The sequence below is a fragment of the Perca fluviatilis genome, chromosome 4 (assembly GCF_010015445.1).
Source record: "Perca fluviatilis chromosome 4, GENO_Pfluv_1.0, whole genome shotgun sequence".
In the NCBI taxonomy this organism is placed as follows: domain Eukaryota; kingdom Metazoa; phylum Chordata; class Actinopteri; order Perciformes; family Percidae; genus Perca; species Perca fluviatilis.
The window spans coordinates 36831913-36848426 of NC_053115.1; the positions used below are offsets into that span (position 1 = coordinate 36831913).

The 16514-nt window shown below is 40.8% G+C and overlaps 1 protein-coding gene across 2 annotated transcripts in view; it reads right to left on the minus strand.

The window, feature by feature from the left end:
• Positions 1-16514, minus strand: part of ptprga (protein tyrosine phosphatase receptor type Ga) — a 538553-nt gene that overhangs the window by 82505 nt on the left and 439534 nt on the right. For both annotated transcript variants that reach the window (XM_039797848.1, XM_039797847.1), the window contains exon 9: positions 12238-12422. In XM_039797848.1, the coding sequence (XP_039653782.1) occupies positions 12238-12422 (185 nt within the window). The remainder of the gene's footprint in view (positions 1-12237; positions 12423-16514) is intronic.

Genomic DNA, 16514 nt, shown 5'->3' on the forward strand with positions numbered 1-16514 from the left:
ATCACATTATATCAACCGTCCAAACTTTTGATTTCTCAGTGGGATAATACATAGTAATTTAAACAATTGACAGATCATTATCAAACTGCCTATGGTCTAATATCAACAAGCTCTACGTAGCCTCTAATGCTAATGTTGTAGTCTGTTTACTTTTCAACAAATTAAGGAACAATTTTTAATAATCCTACACATTCCTTCCTGTGAAGGAAATAATGTTTCACTCACTAAAGCTGCACTAATCAATATTTTTTATATGAACAATGGATCAAACTACTGTGCGTAATGCAAAGGGTTGCTCATAGTGACATACCTCCAGAAAATCATCACCAGTTTTCCCCTCAGCTCTCCAGCATCTTGGCATCTTTTACCTTATTGTTTTGGTTTGATGGACTTTACAATGTTGATTCAGTCTCACAACTCTCATCAACCTGTTTTCCAGCAGCAGGCAGCTGTTTTTAACAAAAAAACGCTCTGATAAACCTACAGTACCAGTGCCCTCCAGTGGACCAAACAGAAAAAATAATAAGTTAGAGACTAGCTGGTGAACATAGTAAAGCATTTAGCAGCTAAAGAGACAGATATTTCTCTTTTAGGAGTTGGTGGAGACCAAAATAGAGCTAAAGTGAGATTTAATATTAAACTTACATTCATCAGGTGGCCAGAAATACAACCCTGAGTAAATGCTAATGTTGCTCTGTGTCTGCTGGATGTGAACAGTAGTGATGGCCAAACAGCTTCATAAAGCTTTGTGAACCGTTTTATTTATTTTCTGAGCGTACTAGAATGCAATCTTGGTTGAACGAAAAGGCTCAAGGAATGGGAATTTAATATGCTTTCAACCCTTTGTTGAACAGAGAGCGCCATTTAGTGGGCTTAGAAAATAAAGAAAATGGTTCATGAAGCTTCACGAAGCTTCATTTGGCCATCACTAGTAAACAGATAATGGTTTGCTTAACATATTCACCAAATCAACTTTACAAGGGCAAAACGTGTGATTTTCAGCTTATTGTGGAGTTTTGCCCCCGAGTGGACAAAAAAACAAAACTATATAACAGATTAATATAGCTTTAAAGAATTTAAGAATTGTTAACTTTAGCGCCTCCAGAAGTAGTGTTATACAAGACACTGGCAAAGAGCAATCCCTCCTCCCAGCAACTTGAATTTGAAACGAATGGGCTAAAAATAACACAAACACTGTATCAATTCTCATTTTTCCACAAGCTAAAGCTTACGCCATCACATTTTTAAAATCGATTATTTACCTAAATATATTCTGTTCATGCAGTAACGCCGACGGCGACTACATCATATCAGTTTCCAGCAAAACCAAAGCAGATAATGCAGAAAATCCATGTTATGTTCTTTACCTATAAAATAAATGTCAGACTGACTGACTGACATGTGATATGCATTCTTTTTAGAAAACAATTCGTTTTTAGAAATGTCTCATGATATATTGTCTCTAGAAGTGGATTATTCAACTTTTGTTTTTGTTAAAGAAGGAAACGAAAATTACAATACTCAATACTATGGAATCACAACACTTCTAGGATCGCAATAAATGAAAATCACAATACAAATCCAATCTTCACCCATGTACTGTGAAAAAAATCAAAGTGGGACAAAAGCATATCGTCCCAGCACTACATATTTCCCTTTCAAATGTGTCCCAGATCAGGCTGCCCAGTCTGCTACGACGCACTCGGCCCAAATAGTTGTGTCCTTCAGAGATACTAAAGGCTAAAACTGCACCTTCTCCCAAATGAGACGATCTACAGAGGATCCAACATTGGTTCCAATCCCAGCCGAAATCTTAAGGAGTTTGACTTGATATGTTTCACACTCATTTCTTGTAGTCAGGAATGGAACGGTCTCGTCAGCCAGTTATATTGTGTTTATCTTAACATACAGACTTTACAGGCATTGGGGTATGCATGCAGCGAAAGGCTGACAATATTCTCAGCGGCAGCACCATTTGGTTACATTATTCACACTGATGTGGTAATGATATACTGGTGTTAAAATGATACACCTTCAATAGAAACATGCACGTGTTTTGACTTTGGTAGTTGAACTGAGTTAATTATAAGTTTTCCTCTTTTAGCTGTGAATTGCCACACAACTTCTTTAATCTCCATCATGAATTCAAAGGGAACTAGATATCATCACCACAAATGCACCTTGGGACCGTACAGAAAATCTGACGTGCAACTGATAGCTTTCATGAGAAGGCAGCGCTCTGTCAGATGGGGTGTTGCTGTTTACACTAACGCGGTGGAGAATCCACGCTTCCAGCTGACTCCTGCTCTCACACAGATGGGTGGCAAAGATTGAGTAAATCAAAAGGTTTCACACAAACATCTCAGGGCTTCAATGTACAGTGGCATCGACCGCACGTGATAGACAAATGTCTGAAGAGTGTGGGATCAGATTACTCTTCTTTGCAGAACTGATCTGCATCGTTACTGTATTTATACCCATTACAATCAAGTGTCTGAGTATATACAGTACATCATACAACTACATTTTTTATTTACAATTAGTCTCACATTGCATGACTCACAGATGGCTCTAACACACATACATTGTGGAATAAGAGGAAAAAGAAACGCTCTGGGTTGTTTGCATTTCTTTAAACCAATCCTAATGGTCTTGGGCAGGGCGCTAAGCTCTGGACATAGCGACGGTGGCTCTGCAAAATAGTCTTGGAGAAGGAACTTGTTTTGGTGGAACATTTGCACCCTGCAAAAGAAAACGCCACATACAATAATTAAGTTAACTGTTCAGACAATACAGTAACGTGAGCTATTTAAATTAGCTGGATACATGGTTAAACCTCATTTGCTCTTACCAGTGTATCGCCGTGTGTACTTTGTTCACAGCAATCCCACCAATCGGCCCCAAAACGTCCCAGTTAGATTGTAAATGTCGTAAAAGTATTCTTTGTAAATCTTTACAATCATTCCCGAAAGAACGAAGAAGGCCTGGCTTGTTGCACCATCCAAATCTTCTTCAAAACTTGCCATTTTAGTGAGTAGCTTGCTAGCTGGAAGTTTATAGTTGTTTCCTGAAGCGAACAGAACGGCAACACAAAGAGAGCGGAAGTATAGGGACATCCAGCGATTATCCTGGAAATGAACTTGAAATTGAAAATGTTGAAATGTCACTGATCCAGACTAATATACAATAAGACCACAGGCAGTAGTAGGCTATAGAAAGACAGGATATTCTATACATCTAGAATGAGAAAATGTTAAACATTAGCCCTCGGAGGTCTAAGGGCATTTTTAGATATCTTCTTGAATTCTCCTTTTAAAAGACAATTCCGGCGCAAAATGAACCTAGGGGTTAATAACATGTGTACCGAGTTGAACGTTCTCTGGGACATGTTTTCATGCTAATCGAATGCGTCTCTAGCTTTAAAGAAGCTACCACAAACCGGTGGTTAGCTGCTAACGCTAGCTTTCGGGGCAGAGGGTAAATCGCTATTTTATTCCACTAACAAGGCTCAAAATAGCACCACACTTCAACGGTAGCATAATGAGGGTCCCTACATGCACACCGAAGCACTGAGAACTTTATGAGAGTACAGACAGTTTATTAAAAAGATAGATTATAAAGACAGTAGCATTCATGTTTACAATGCAAACTGTTTGTACACTTACAAAGTTCTCAATGCTTCAGTTGTGGACTGCACTTTTCTAGTCTTAACACCTACTTTACACACTACAGGCACTATTAACCATTCACACACACATTAACACACTGGTGGCCGAGGCTTCCGTACAAGGTGCCACCTGCTCATCGGATAAAAATTCACTCACCGATGGGTTCAGTGTCTTGCTCAAGGACATGTAGACTGCAGGGGCCATAGATCAGTGGCAGTTCTAGACCATTTTAAAGGGATGGTCCAGGCTGCGGCCAGATGCAATTTTAGGGGGTACCAAATATATTAAGCACAAGGGTTACATACCCCCAACCCTCCACAGCTTTGGTTCTACAAAAGACTAACGATACACATATAACAATAAACACAAGAATACACATTTATTGTTAACCTACATTCTATCTATCACTGCACATGAATACTATCCCCTCTTGGGGGATAAAGATGGCGTTAAAAAATGTATGAAAATATTTGCCACAGTTAGGGGGGTCAGAGGGGGGGGGTCGAGGCTTAATATTATGGAGGCATTGGCCACCCCTGCACCCCCCCGGAACCGCCACTGCCAGGAATCGAACCACCAACCTACCCATTGTTGGACCACCTGAGCCAAAGCCGCCCAATGACAATGCCTTTCAATACCCCTTTCGTCCAAACTAAAATATTTCTTCAGGGGTGTCCCGTGTGAAACCAAAAGTGAAATTTCATTTTGAAAACTAACGGACCTTAGTATGTGACACAATGACGTCTCAGCAGTAAATAGAACGGTTGTATGCGTCGTTTTAAGGAGTCTTTTAAAATTGACCATATAAGTCGTTTAGTTATACTGTAGGGATATGTTGTAACGGGATAAGATGCTTGTTGTGTAAGTCACAAAACATTCTGTCTTGGAGTGTTAACAGAACATATGCTTAACTTTTAAAAACAATGCTTAATTATGTAATGTATTGTACTGTATCTTTCTGCCTGCCTGCCTGCCTGCCTGCCTTTCTGTCTGCCTCCCTGCCTGCCTGCCTGCCTGCCTGCCTGTCTGTCTGTCTGTCTGTCTGTCGATCCCCCCCGCTCCCCATAAAATAGTCCAGTCTACAATGTTTCATTACATTGATTGTGACAAGGGGGACGTTAGAGGGATTTGGGGGTCCTAAAGCCATGTAAGTCCCTGTTGTGACCTAGATAGAGGCGTCAAGGGAGAATATGAGGAATAAGAGCAGAATCAAAGGGCTGACAGAAAGAGGGTAGAAAAAATAGTGTGTGGGAAGGGCCGTCGGGGGGGAAGACGCCAAGGGGAGCAAGAGCAGGAAGGGTGAGGGAGAGTGAAGTAGATTTCAGAGGGAGGGATAGTCTCTCGAGTTAATGATGAGAGGATAAAACACTTCCCACCTCTCTCCCTCCATCTCTCATTGTGGCAGAATCGCAGTACTGAAGGCTGAAGCTGCTTCCACAGCCAGGGGGCACTCTGATCCCTTTTTCTGCAGCCATTCCTGTTTCCCCACAGAGCCGCTGGCCCAAGGTCATGCTTTTTTGCATGCCCTCCAGCTCAGCATTAGTATTCTGCTAGCCGATCGGCAGACCACAATGTAAGGGAATGAAACCTTCTGTCTGCTCCACAGCCTTCTCTGATGGCTCATTTTGGATCCTGATGAGACCATTTGTAATGGAATTGATAAAGGATGTTGCTTGGTTTGTGTGTGTGTGTGTGTGTGTGTGTGTGTGTGTGTGTGTGTGTGTGTGTGTGTGTGTGTGTGTGTGTGTGTGTGTGTGTGTGTGTTGGCATTCTTGTGTGTTTGTGATCAAACGCTTTTGTCCCCAGACAAATTAATAACTACTTTACTAAAACCTCTGCCAACATAATTTCTCATAATACATTTTATTTTGCCAGAGCTGCGTGTATGTGCCATTGTTACACAGAAAAAAACTCAAATTTTTCTAATGATGCAATCAGTGCAGATTTTGTACGTGTCAAAACAGTTTGGTTCCAAGTTTGTTAGATTTCACAAGGCACTCGCGGTCCTATTTTTGATGATGTAAGGTCCTCTGTATTTCTGAAATAACAAACACACACACACACACACACACACACACACACACACACACACACACACACACATATAGCATGCAGCCTCCCAGTGCAATTGCGTTTAACTGTCCATTAGTCCGAAGTCTTCCCGTCATTATTTACAATAAATTTGTCTGGGGCTCTTTTCAAAGCAGTTTCACTGTCTAATCAGAAATCAGTCTGGACAGTGATATCTTTGCACATGGGAAAGCACTGGATTATTAAAACATGTTCATGTGTGCAGTGTATCAAAGTGATGAGGGTAAATCATAGTACATTAATCAGTTTAATCCAATAACATATGGCTGAAGGCTGCGGTGTCGGTGGGTGGTGTGCTTTCAGCTGGCAATGTATCATCAGGGAGGGGTTGAAGAAGGAAGGAGGGAAAGTAGGGGCATGAAAAACAAAAGTAGCGTAATATATGAATAAAATAGTAAATAAATGTCTAAAATGAAATTTTGTAATATGGCTTTTTGAGTAGGAGTGTTGTCAAACCTTGCTTGGACTCGCTTGTGCGTTTTTTGTCCTCAGAGGGTAAAGGATGAATGAATGTAATAATCTTAGTGTTTATCGAGGACGTGATGGTGCCTGTGTGCATGGTGCTTTTGTCTGTAACAGGAGTAAAGGACAGAAAGGAAGGAAGTAGTGAACAGCAACTACAGTTAGAAATTCGGAGCACTTTGTTATGTGGGTGGGTGTGTAGTTGGTGCTGAGGGAAATCATCTGATTACTGTCTGATGAGCAGTTGATGGTTGGCTGAGCTAGAATTTGGACGTTGATGTGACCCATTTGGGTTTTTCAAGAGTTTTGTATAGAAGCCCTCCCTGATAAGGAGGCATTATTAAGCACAACAGTTTCTACTTTTAAGCCCTAAAAATCATACATCATCATTAAAACAAAATCATAAACAATGGGCTGTTCCAAGGGCGTAGCGGGACATGCCCCCCGCATTTAACCTGTCGGTGCCCTTCGTCCCCCACACTTACAACAAGTCTGAGAGTATTTGAATGCACCATAAGTAGGCGAGTATGCACGTTTCTCAGGCTGTGTCATTTGATAGATAGACTCATATAGATATAGGCAAAAATAAAATAATATATAAGAAAAATATCCACAAAAATATAAGGAGGAAAACTCATTTAAATATGCAATAATTAGGATCAGTGTATATGATGGAATAGTGGCATTAGAATGTGCCAGATGCCACCAAATTTGGGATATTACGGCCAAAACGGGGGAGGTATGCTCCCGTACCCCCCTACACTAGTTAACTGTTCTTTTTCTCATCTGAATGCAGAGCCAGACCATTAATTGAGACAGGCTGTACTAGAGACAGGTCTTTATTTTTTACATATATACATATATATATATATATATATATATATATACTGTATGTGTTCCAATACCGTTACCAGTATCTGAAAAGCCTCCGATACTGCCTTAAATGCTGGTATCGGTATTGGCGAGTACTGGAGTCAATGCACCGGTCTGATACCACGTAATTTACTGTCTAAATCTACTGTCTATTTCTGTTCTTTTTCCATTGTGACTGACTGCCAAACTGGATAATAAAGAAACTTCTACGGCATTAATTGTTTGTTTTTGTTCATGTTTCACAAAAGGTTTAACCCGAGCCAGGCCGTACAACAAAGATAGCAATCCTGTTAACGTATTGTATATACACTGTTAAAACATGATAAAATATAAACACAATGGTGTCGAACTCGTAGCTTAATTCAGTACGAACGGTATCGGGAACAAAAATGGTATTGGAACATCGCTAGCTATATATGTGTGTTGATCAGAGGGTAGGAACAAACGGCAGATATCGCTATTGGATGGTTGGAGACAGAGTGTGAAAACATACTCCATTATAGTACAGCTGATAGGTCATCTTGTATGTCTTTCTTGCCAGAGGCCTTTATTTGGGGCCAGCCATTATCCAAATACTAGCTTTTATTACAAAATCGGCTTTTTAATTCAATTTAAATTTCTTGGAAACAATGTCCAGTGGCTGCTGCAGGAACTGCAGTGTGAAACATACCAGCACTGGCTTCAGTATTTATTATTCAGCCGTAGTAGTGGCTGCTGTTTGATTTCAGTGTTGGAAAGCCCATGGACTGACAGGGCTGGAAGTTGAAATAAACTAACTTCACACACACAAACACAGTGGTGTGATGAGGCACACAGGGCTGTCGACATGATGACGTCTGAGCTGTGTGAAGACGAACTGAAAGGATTCATTGTTCTTCCGTATCTCTGTGGATTATATAGCAGCGCAAACATGGCTATCGACAGCTCAGAGTCAGAAGTATGAACAGAGGTTTTTGCTTTTAGTTTTTTCTCGCACAAACCAGGCCGAGAAAGCACATCAGAGAAAGGCTGCAGAGAAAGTGTGTATGTGTGTGTGCGTGTGTGAGAGTGAACATCTCATTTAAAGACAATGTAAAGCACTGAGCTCATTATATACGCACTCATATTTGAGGTTAAACAAAGCTGGTCCATGCTGGTGATTTCCTATTATGTTATACAACACTGTCTTACTGGAAATGTCATTTCCAGAGTGGATTGTGATTCTACGTTAACGCATAGTTGTTTCTTTTTACATCAGAAAACACTTCTGTTAATGTGCATGTTGATGTCTCCACATATATCACATATTGATATATTTTACAAATGTCAATTTTAATGTATGTAAGTGTAGACTTATTGGATTCCATTGACAACTAACATTATTATTGTGATTGCAATCTCTTTTAAAAAAATATGTTTTTATCCTACAAATTTGATTTGCTACATATCATTTGGAGGGAATTTAATGGATTGATTACTGGCAATGATTTTTACAATTTAGGAAGTGTGATGTGTGAAGCGTGAGGAGCCACAGGGCCCAGGACTATAGGCGGACCGTAGGGCTCACAGCCTTTGTCACATACTCTGTCGTACAGGTCTTCTCCACGCTTTATACGCCAAACATTTTTGCCCATCTTGCCTTCAGGGAAGTGCCTGAGACAGTAGATTGATCTGTCAAGCAACTTATAGATCAATATAATAATCAATATAACAAAACAACATTATTCATACTGTATTTTTTAAATACTTCATAGAAAATACAGTATTTGTCCGTTACCTTCCTCTGTCTTTGTGTTGGCGTTCTAAACTCTGATGGATTTATGAGGACTATGGTTAACTGCTCCTCAGATCTCTGCAGGGTAAATCCAGACAGCTAGCTAGACTATCGGTCCAATCTGAGTTTTCTGTTGCACGACTAAAACAACTTTTGAACGTACATGTTCCACCAAAACAAGTTCCTTCCCGAGGCTATTTTGAAGCGGCACCGTGGCTCCGCCCGGGGCTTAGCACCGCCCAAGACGATTGTCATTGGTTGAAAGAAATGTCAATAAACCAGAGTACATTTTTCTTCCATCCCAGAATGCTGTGTGGACTAGCCAGACCCTCCTCCGCAGCGCTGTGGAGAAAGGTCTGGCTATGCGAGACTAAGTTGACCTTAACACATTCATCTTTTAACTTTTTGTTCTTCAAAGAGAGAAAATCATATTGGTCTCATGGTTTAGGCACTTGGTTAAAGATCCCATGGCATGACAAATTCACTTTATGAGGTTTTTCAACATTAATATGAGTTCCTCTAGCCTGCCTATGGTCCCCCAGTGGCTAGAAATGGCGATAGGTGTAAACCGAGCCCTGGGTATCTTGCTCCACCTTTGAGAAAAAATAAGCTCAGATGGGTGAATATGGAATCTCCCCCTTATGTTGTCATAAGGGGCAAGGTTACCTCCCCCTTTCTCTGCTTTGACAGCCCAGAGCATTTGGCCCGCCCATGAGAAAGAGAGAGACATCATGGCTTGCATACAAGCGAAGCATGGCAGTTGATCAAGGCCACACCCCCACCCTTCGCCTTGCCCCCCTCTCTCCTTCCTCAATAGCATTTAAAGCTACAGACACAGAAATGGCACATCCTAAGGAAAGCTCATTGTGGGACTAGAGCAGTGGCTGTAATTCTGCACAAAGGCTGAATTTCGGGAAAGAGACTTAAGATACAGTATTAGGGGACCACTAAGGCCTATATAAAAGTATCCAAAGAGCAGAATGTCATAGGACCTTTAAGAATAAGGACGGTTTTGATCAATATGCTAGTGATAAAACCAACGTCTGAAACGTTTCTTCATAAATTACAACTCTCACCTGAATGACGGACTGCTCCTGTCATGTTTAAGGTAGTCTATTGATAAAAAAAAATAAAAAATGTGTTGGTTGTTGTTGATGATGTTTGTTTGCTTGCAGTAGCATAATCGGGACTTATTTGCTTATATCTTGAAGGTTTACATTATATGGAAATGATTTATAATTTCTTCCCGGACCAGAATATTGAGACGTTTTTCTTTTTCTCTCATTCTCTTTAGCCTATAGGGCTGGCTTAAAATGAATCCCGTGGCTGATAAACATTACTTTGTTTCTTTAATTTGCCTATGCAGGTTCTTACTGAGGCCTATTACTACTAGGCTATTCATCAACTTTTCTCATTTTTCTATAGCCTACGGGCTGTCTCATAATAAGGTCTGTACACAGGGAAACATTTAGGATATGTATAAAACATTTCCAGTTAATATTCTGCGGTCTGAGCCTGCATTGTTGTTGTTGTTTTTTTAAATTAATTCTCAGCATTTTTCTTCTATCTGTTGTTCTCAATCATCTGAGCTCGCCTATTCTAGCATAACAAATACTGTGAACAATAGCTCATTCTCATTTCCAACAATTCATCCCTCTGATGTGCAACAGGCAATCTGAGAAATACAATCTTCTAATGCTGCTGGTCCTGATGGTCTGGACATTAAGTTTATTAAACTTTCTTCTCACGTCCTAGCATTTTCACTATGTGACTTATTTAATTTATCACTTTCCACCTGCGTAATTCCATAAATGTGGAAATTTGCAAAAGTAACACCACTACACAAAGGTGGTGACTCATTTGATATCAACAATTATAGGCCAATTTTTATAATCAGTAATGTAGCTAAGATAATCAAAAAGCTTATTTTTTAGGCAAGTGTCTAAATATATTAATGACTTTTCCCTCTTGACTCCAAATCAATCTGGATTTAGACCTAATCACTCTACAACAACAGCCCTTACAACATTTACCAATTATATTTTTTCTGCACAAGATAACAACAGGTCTAGTGGTGCAATTTTTATTGACCTCACTAAGGCGTTTGACATGGTCAATCATTATATTCATCTTGACAAACTATATGCTATTGGTCTTTCCAAATCAGCTGTTCTCTGGTTTAATTCATATCTTCATTACAGAAATCAAAGCGTGTCTTTTAATGCTGCTCTCTCCCAGCCTAGAATAATTGAAATGGGTGTCCCTCAGGGTTCTTCCCTAGGGCCCCTTTTATTGTCTATTTTTATAAATGATCTCCCACAAATATGCTTAGACTGTCAGATTCATCTATACGCAGATGACACAGTTATGTATACATCTAAACACAACATATCTGAGATTCAAACCTCACTTCAATTTTATTTCAATTGTATTCAAACATGGTTCTCTTGTAATCTGCTTCTATTGAATAAAAATAAGTCTTATAGCATGCAACCAGATCTGCACTCCATCAGCAAAATAATTCTCTTGAGGTTAAATTCCTGGATTGTACACGTCTAGAAAATGTTGAGGAGTTTAAATATCTGGGCCTTTGGCTCGACTCCCAACTTACCTTCAGACCTCATATTGATTCCATTGTGAAAAAAATAAACTGTTATTGTTATTGTTTTACAAAACAGATATTTTTCTCAACTGTCTATATAAATGACCTTAACTGTTTATTGTCTAATATCTAATGGTTGGAATGGGGAGGATATGGGTGGTTTTGGGGTGATGGAGAGCTTTTGTCTGTCTGTCTGTTTTTTTCTCTCAGTATGTATGTATGTATGTTTGTGATGTATATTTTTCCTGAAGTCCCCTCGAAAACGAGATGGCACATCTCAAGGGGTTTTCCTCTTATAGCTGCTGTTCTGCCCGGTGCGTTCCATACAGATGCTAAAGGGGGATTTTTGCGTCTGTAGCCGACGCTGAGAGACACTGACCAAGCGTCAATATTTGACGAGTTGGGAGTGAGAACGGGTTGACTGTTCATGTGTCAATGTTTGGTTAAATCAGGGCCACTTTCAGCCCTGACAAAATGTAGCAACATTTAAAAAAAACTAAAACGGGGGTGCGCTGTTGTGTGTGCAAGCGCTCTGCCTTTTTATTACCACAAATTAACAGAAATGTTTCTGCTGATTGGGTATCAAGTGTGACACAGCCAATAAACAACAGACACACACACCATATGAGAGAAAACATAACTCAAAGCTGTTGCACACCGTTTCACACTGTTTAGAGGAAAGTGTTGTTCAACCAGGAAACCTTGGCAAAACGGTGCACATTGTTTTGTGATTGAACGTGCCCCAGGCTAACCCTCCCACTCCACGCTCCAGTCCCTCCCAGTCTCACCAGTTTGTGTTTAGCATCGGTGAGGTGCGTCTCCTCGTAGCTGTCGTCGTGGGTGGTCCAGCTGTACGACACCAGGAAGTGAAGGATAGGCGGGTGGTAGGTGACCTCGGGACGCGCCCAGCGCACAACCAGAGCACTGGCGTTCACATGCTGCACCTTCATGTTGATGGGAGCACTGCTGCATGCTGGGAGCAGGATGGAGGCAGGAACAGAAGAGAGCAAGGAAGAATGGAGGGGGTCATTTACAGGAAAGGAGGATGGAGAAGAAAATAATGGAAGGGAGGAATTAAAGAAACCAACAAAGTGAAGGAAGGTGAGACGTAAGTAAAATCAGATAAAGAAAGGAGAGATGAGAAAAGTGGAAATAAAAGAATGTCAAAAGGAAGAAAGGAAAGAATAATTGGTGTAAAGGAGGAATTAGGAAAACAATGAGAATTATAGGGAGGAGGAGAAAAAGAGAGAGATTTAATGACATAACACATCAGCTCAGCTTATCTTAAATAATACACTCAGACAGAGAGATACTGAGAGAGAGACTGATAGAAAGAGAGAGAGAGACTGGGAGAGAAAGAGAGAAAGAGGGAGAGGTGGAGAGAGCAAGACAGTGAGTGTGAGTTGTATTCATGATGTGTTATTAATATTGCCGTGAGACATTCTGAGTCATCCAGACATACACACACAAACACACACGCACACACACACACACACACACACACACACACACACACACACACACACACACACACACACACATCTATGTATTAATGGCTGGATTCTCCACACATACAGTACCAAACATTTGCACACACACACACATTTTGTCTAAAGGGTCCAGTAACCAGTAACAGACATGTTCATATATAGTCTCCTTCAGGCGAAATGCAGCCAACTGACTCTGTCTTTAAAATTCTGGCAGTGGCATGAATGAAGCTACACACAAACACATTGTATGTTTTATTATGAATTCACCAATGCACACTACTGCATACTAACCCTCCATTCATTGTAATTGGGCCAGCCCTGCACTGACTGATACTGACCACTAGATGTCTCTGTTTGACCAGTGAGCTTTCCTGCCCAGACATACTATGGATGGGCGTATTTGATTTCTGATATTTTATAATTATAAATGTAAATTCTTAAATACTGAATGGGGACAAGGCCTTTGTCTGAAACAGGTTTAAATAAGACAAAGTGCTTTTTTCATTTCCCCTGTATAACTTGGGGTAAATGCAGGGGGTACATTCATGTGTAAATGCACTTGGTAAATAATGGAAATATTATAAGTCGAATGCAAATTTCAATGCTAACTTCCTGCATGTTTATCAGATTTAACAATATGTAGTATACATTTCCACAGACTTATTTCATCAGTATAACAACATGTCATACTCATCCTTCAGTGTATCTTCTCTTACAGAAATACTGTACAATATTTCAAACTTTTCTTTTTCCATTCTGCCATTTGGCAATTGCTGTTAAGCTACCGTCAGTGAAACGTGACACTTTCTGTGCAGATGTTTTCCATTAAAAGCCTTTTAGCAACCCAAAGGGCATTGTCCCTGGTGGGCTTTTAATGTGACACATCTGCAGGAAGTATTCTGTTCAGTTCAGTGATGGTAGAGCAGCAGCAACTAGAAATAAATAGAGAAAGAAAACAAGTTATTGTGTTAAAAAAAAGAGACCTATAGAAGCGGAGTGGTGAGCATAACATGACTGTGTTAAGTGATGGAATTAGTGCTGTAGAAATATATACTATGATAAATATGAGAATGTACCATGTACACTATTTGAGTACAGGTAAGTCCACCCCTCCCACTATTTTTATTTGAATGGTGGCCACATACTAGCATTATTTGAATACTATATGAGAATTTACGGTATTATTCTTATTCTTCTTTAGCCTGACGTGGTCATACTCCGATTCTACCCGACCTCGAATGTTGTGGGCGGGGCTAAATTCGGCTAATTCTTCTTAGCAGTAAGTAAGTAAGTAAGTAAGTAAAATGTATTCATAGTCATCCCAAAAGAGAATTCCTCGGTACATTTGGTTTTGGAGTTTAAAGGTCCCATGGCATGAAAATTTCACTTTATGAGGTTTTTTTAACATTAATATGCGTTCCCCCAGCCTGCCTATGGTTCCTCAGTGGCTAGAAATGGCGATAGGTGTAAACCGAGCCCTGGGTATCCTGCTCTGCCTTTGAGAAAAAGTAAGCTCAGATGGGCCAATCTGGAATCTTCCCTTTATGATGTCGTAAGGGGAAAGGTTAGCTCCCCTTTCTCTGCTTTGCCCACCCATGAGAAAGAGAGAGACATCATGGCTTGCAAACGAGCGAAGCATGGCAGTTGGTCAAGGCCACACCCCCACCATCCACCTTGCCCCCCCCTCACCCCCTCTCCTCCTCAATAGCATTTAAAGCTACAGACACAGAAATAGCACGTCCTAAGGAAAGCTCATTGTGGGACTGGCTCGTAGTGGCTGTAATTCTACACCAAGGCTGAATTTCGGGAAAGCGACTTCAGATACAGTATTAGGGGACCACTAAGGCCTATATAAAAGAGACTTCAGATACAGTATTAGGGGACCACTAAGGCCTATATAAAAGCATCCAAAAAGCAGCATGTCATAGGACCTTTAAAGAAATGCCAATAAACCAGAGCACGTTTTTCTCCTATCCAGGAATGCTGTGTGGACTAGCCAGACCTTCCTCCACAGCGCTGTGGAGGAAGGTCAATGCGAGACTACTGGAAGACAGTCTCGATTCAACGTAACAATGCCCCTGTGCATAAAGTCAGGTCCATAGAGAAATAGTTTTCCCAGTTTGCTGTGGAAGAACTTGACTGGTCTGCACAGAGCCCTGACCTCAACCCCATCCAACACTTTTGGGATGAACTGGAAAACTGTGAGCTAAATATGATCACCCAACATCAGTGTTGGACCTCATGAATGCCCCTGTTGCTGAATAGAGGCAAATATTATAATCCCTGCGTGTTCTAAAATGGTGGAAAGCTTTCAAACAAGAGTGGAGGTTGTTGTTTACAGCAGACTGATGATGGAATAACATGTTTAACATCACTTATTGGTGGAATGTTTGAGTGTCCACGCACTTTGGTCAGCGTATCGGTAGTGTAACTGTATGCGAAGCAGCATTAATTACAATGCTCACTGCTGCATAAGAGGGAGTAGCGTATTACCATCAAACAATGCACATAATGATTATTCCAAACACTGTATCATATTATGCAAATGCAGAAGGTAATTCGATGATGAACACGGGTTGATTGAGAATAGAGCTCACGTGCCTGGTGGAACCAAATTGATTAGCTTGCTCATAAAGAGCTGCAGTGGAGTTTTTCTATTCATAACCTGCAGTCGAGCCCCATGTGGCTTAGCATTACTAAAGCCATTAGTCACACACACACAAAGGCACACACGTTCACAAAGTAGAACACACACATGCACATACACCATTTGGAAGTCAAGCAGTGAATGACCTCTATGCAGGGAAAACATATTTAACAGATTATATCAACTTGGGCCCAGTCGGCCATGCCCTGAGTGTGTGTGTGTGTGTGTGTTGTCACAAGTTAGAACATTAACACCACCATAACTGCAGTCCTAGCAGCATAGGCCTACATTCACAATGTGAATTTAAAGCTATAGTGCGCAACTATTTTATATTAAAGCTACAGTGCGTAGTTTCTGTCTCCCCCATGAGGAATTCGGAGTAATGACACCCACATGATACAAGACTTTCGTGATCGCGCACCACCCCCACCCCTCCTCCACACAGTTGCTAGTAGCCACGGAGGACACGGAGGATTAAAAAAACAAGATGGACTCTTCAGAAGAGGTAATTATCTTCACTCGAGCTTCTGCGCTGAAAGTCACTGGATGACACCATTTTGTAAACATAGCCATACTGAGAAACACAGAGAGAGTTGTGTGGAGCTGATAGTCTTAATTAGCTTTGTATCAACTCATGTGGCAATGGCTTGAATGTAACGGACGTTCATTAATATATTTCTGTTTAGAAATTGGTGTCGTCCAGTGACTTTCGCACACAGAAGCTTGAGTGATGTGTCACCGCTGAGAATGGGCAACAGCAGCGTTCAGCTTTGGAGACAAAGAGGACATACAATTTACGAGATAATTACCTCTTCTGAAGAGTCTATCATGCTTTTTAATCATCCGTGTTAGCAACTGCGTGGAGGAGGGGTGGGGGTGGCGCGTGATCACCGAAGGCTTGTATCATGTGGATGCAACGACAGTGTTG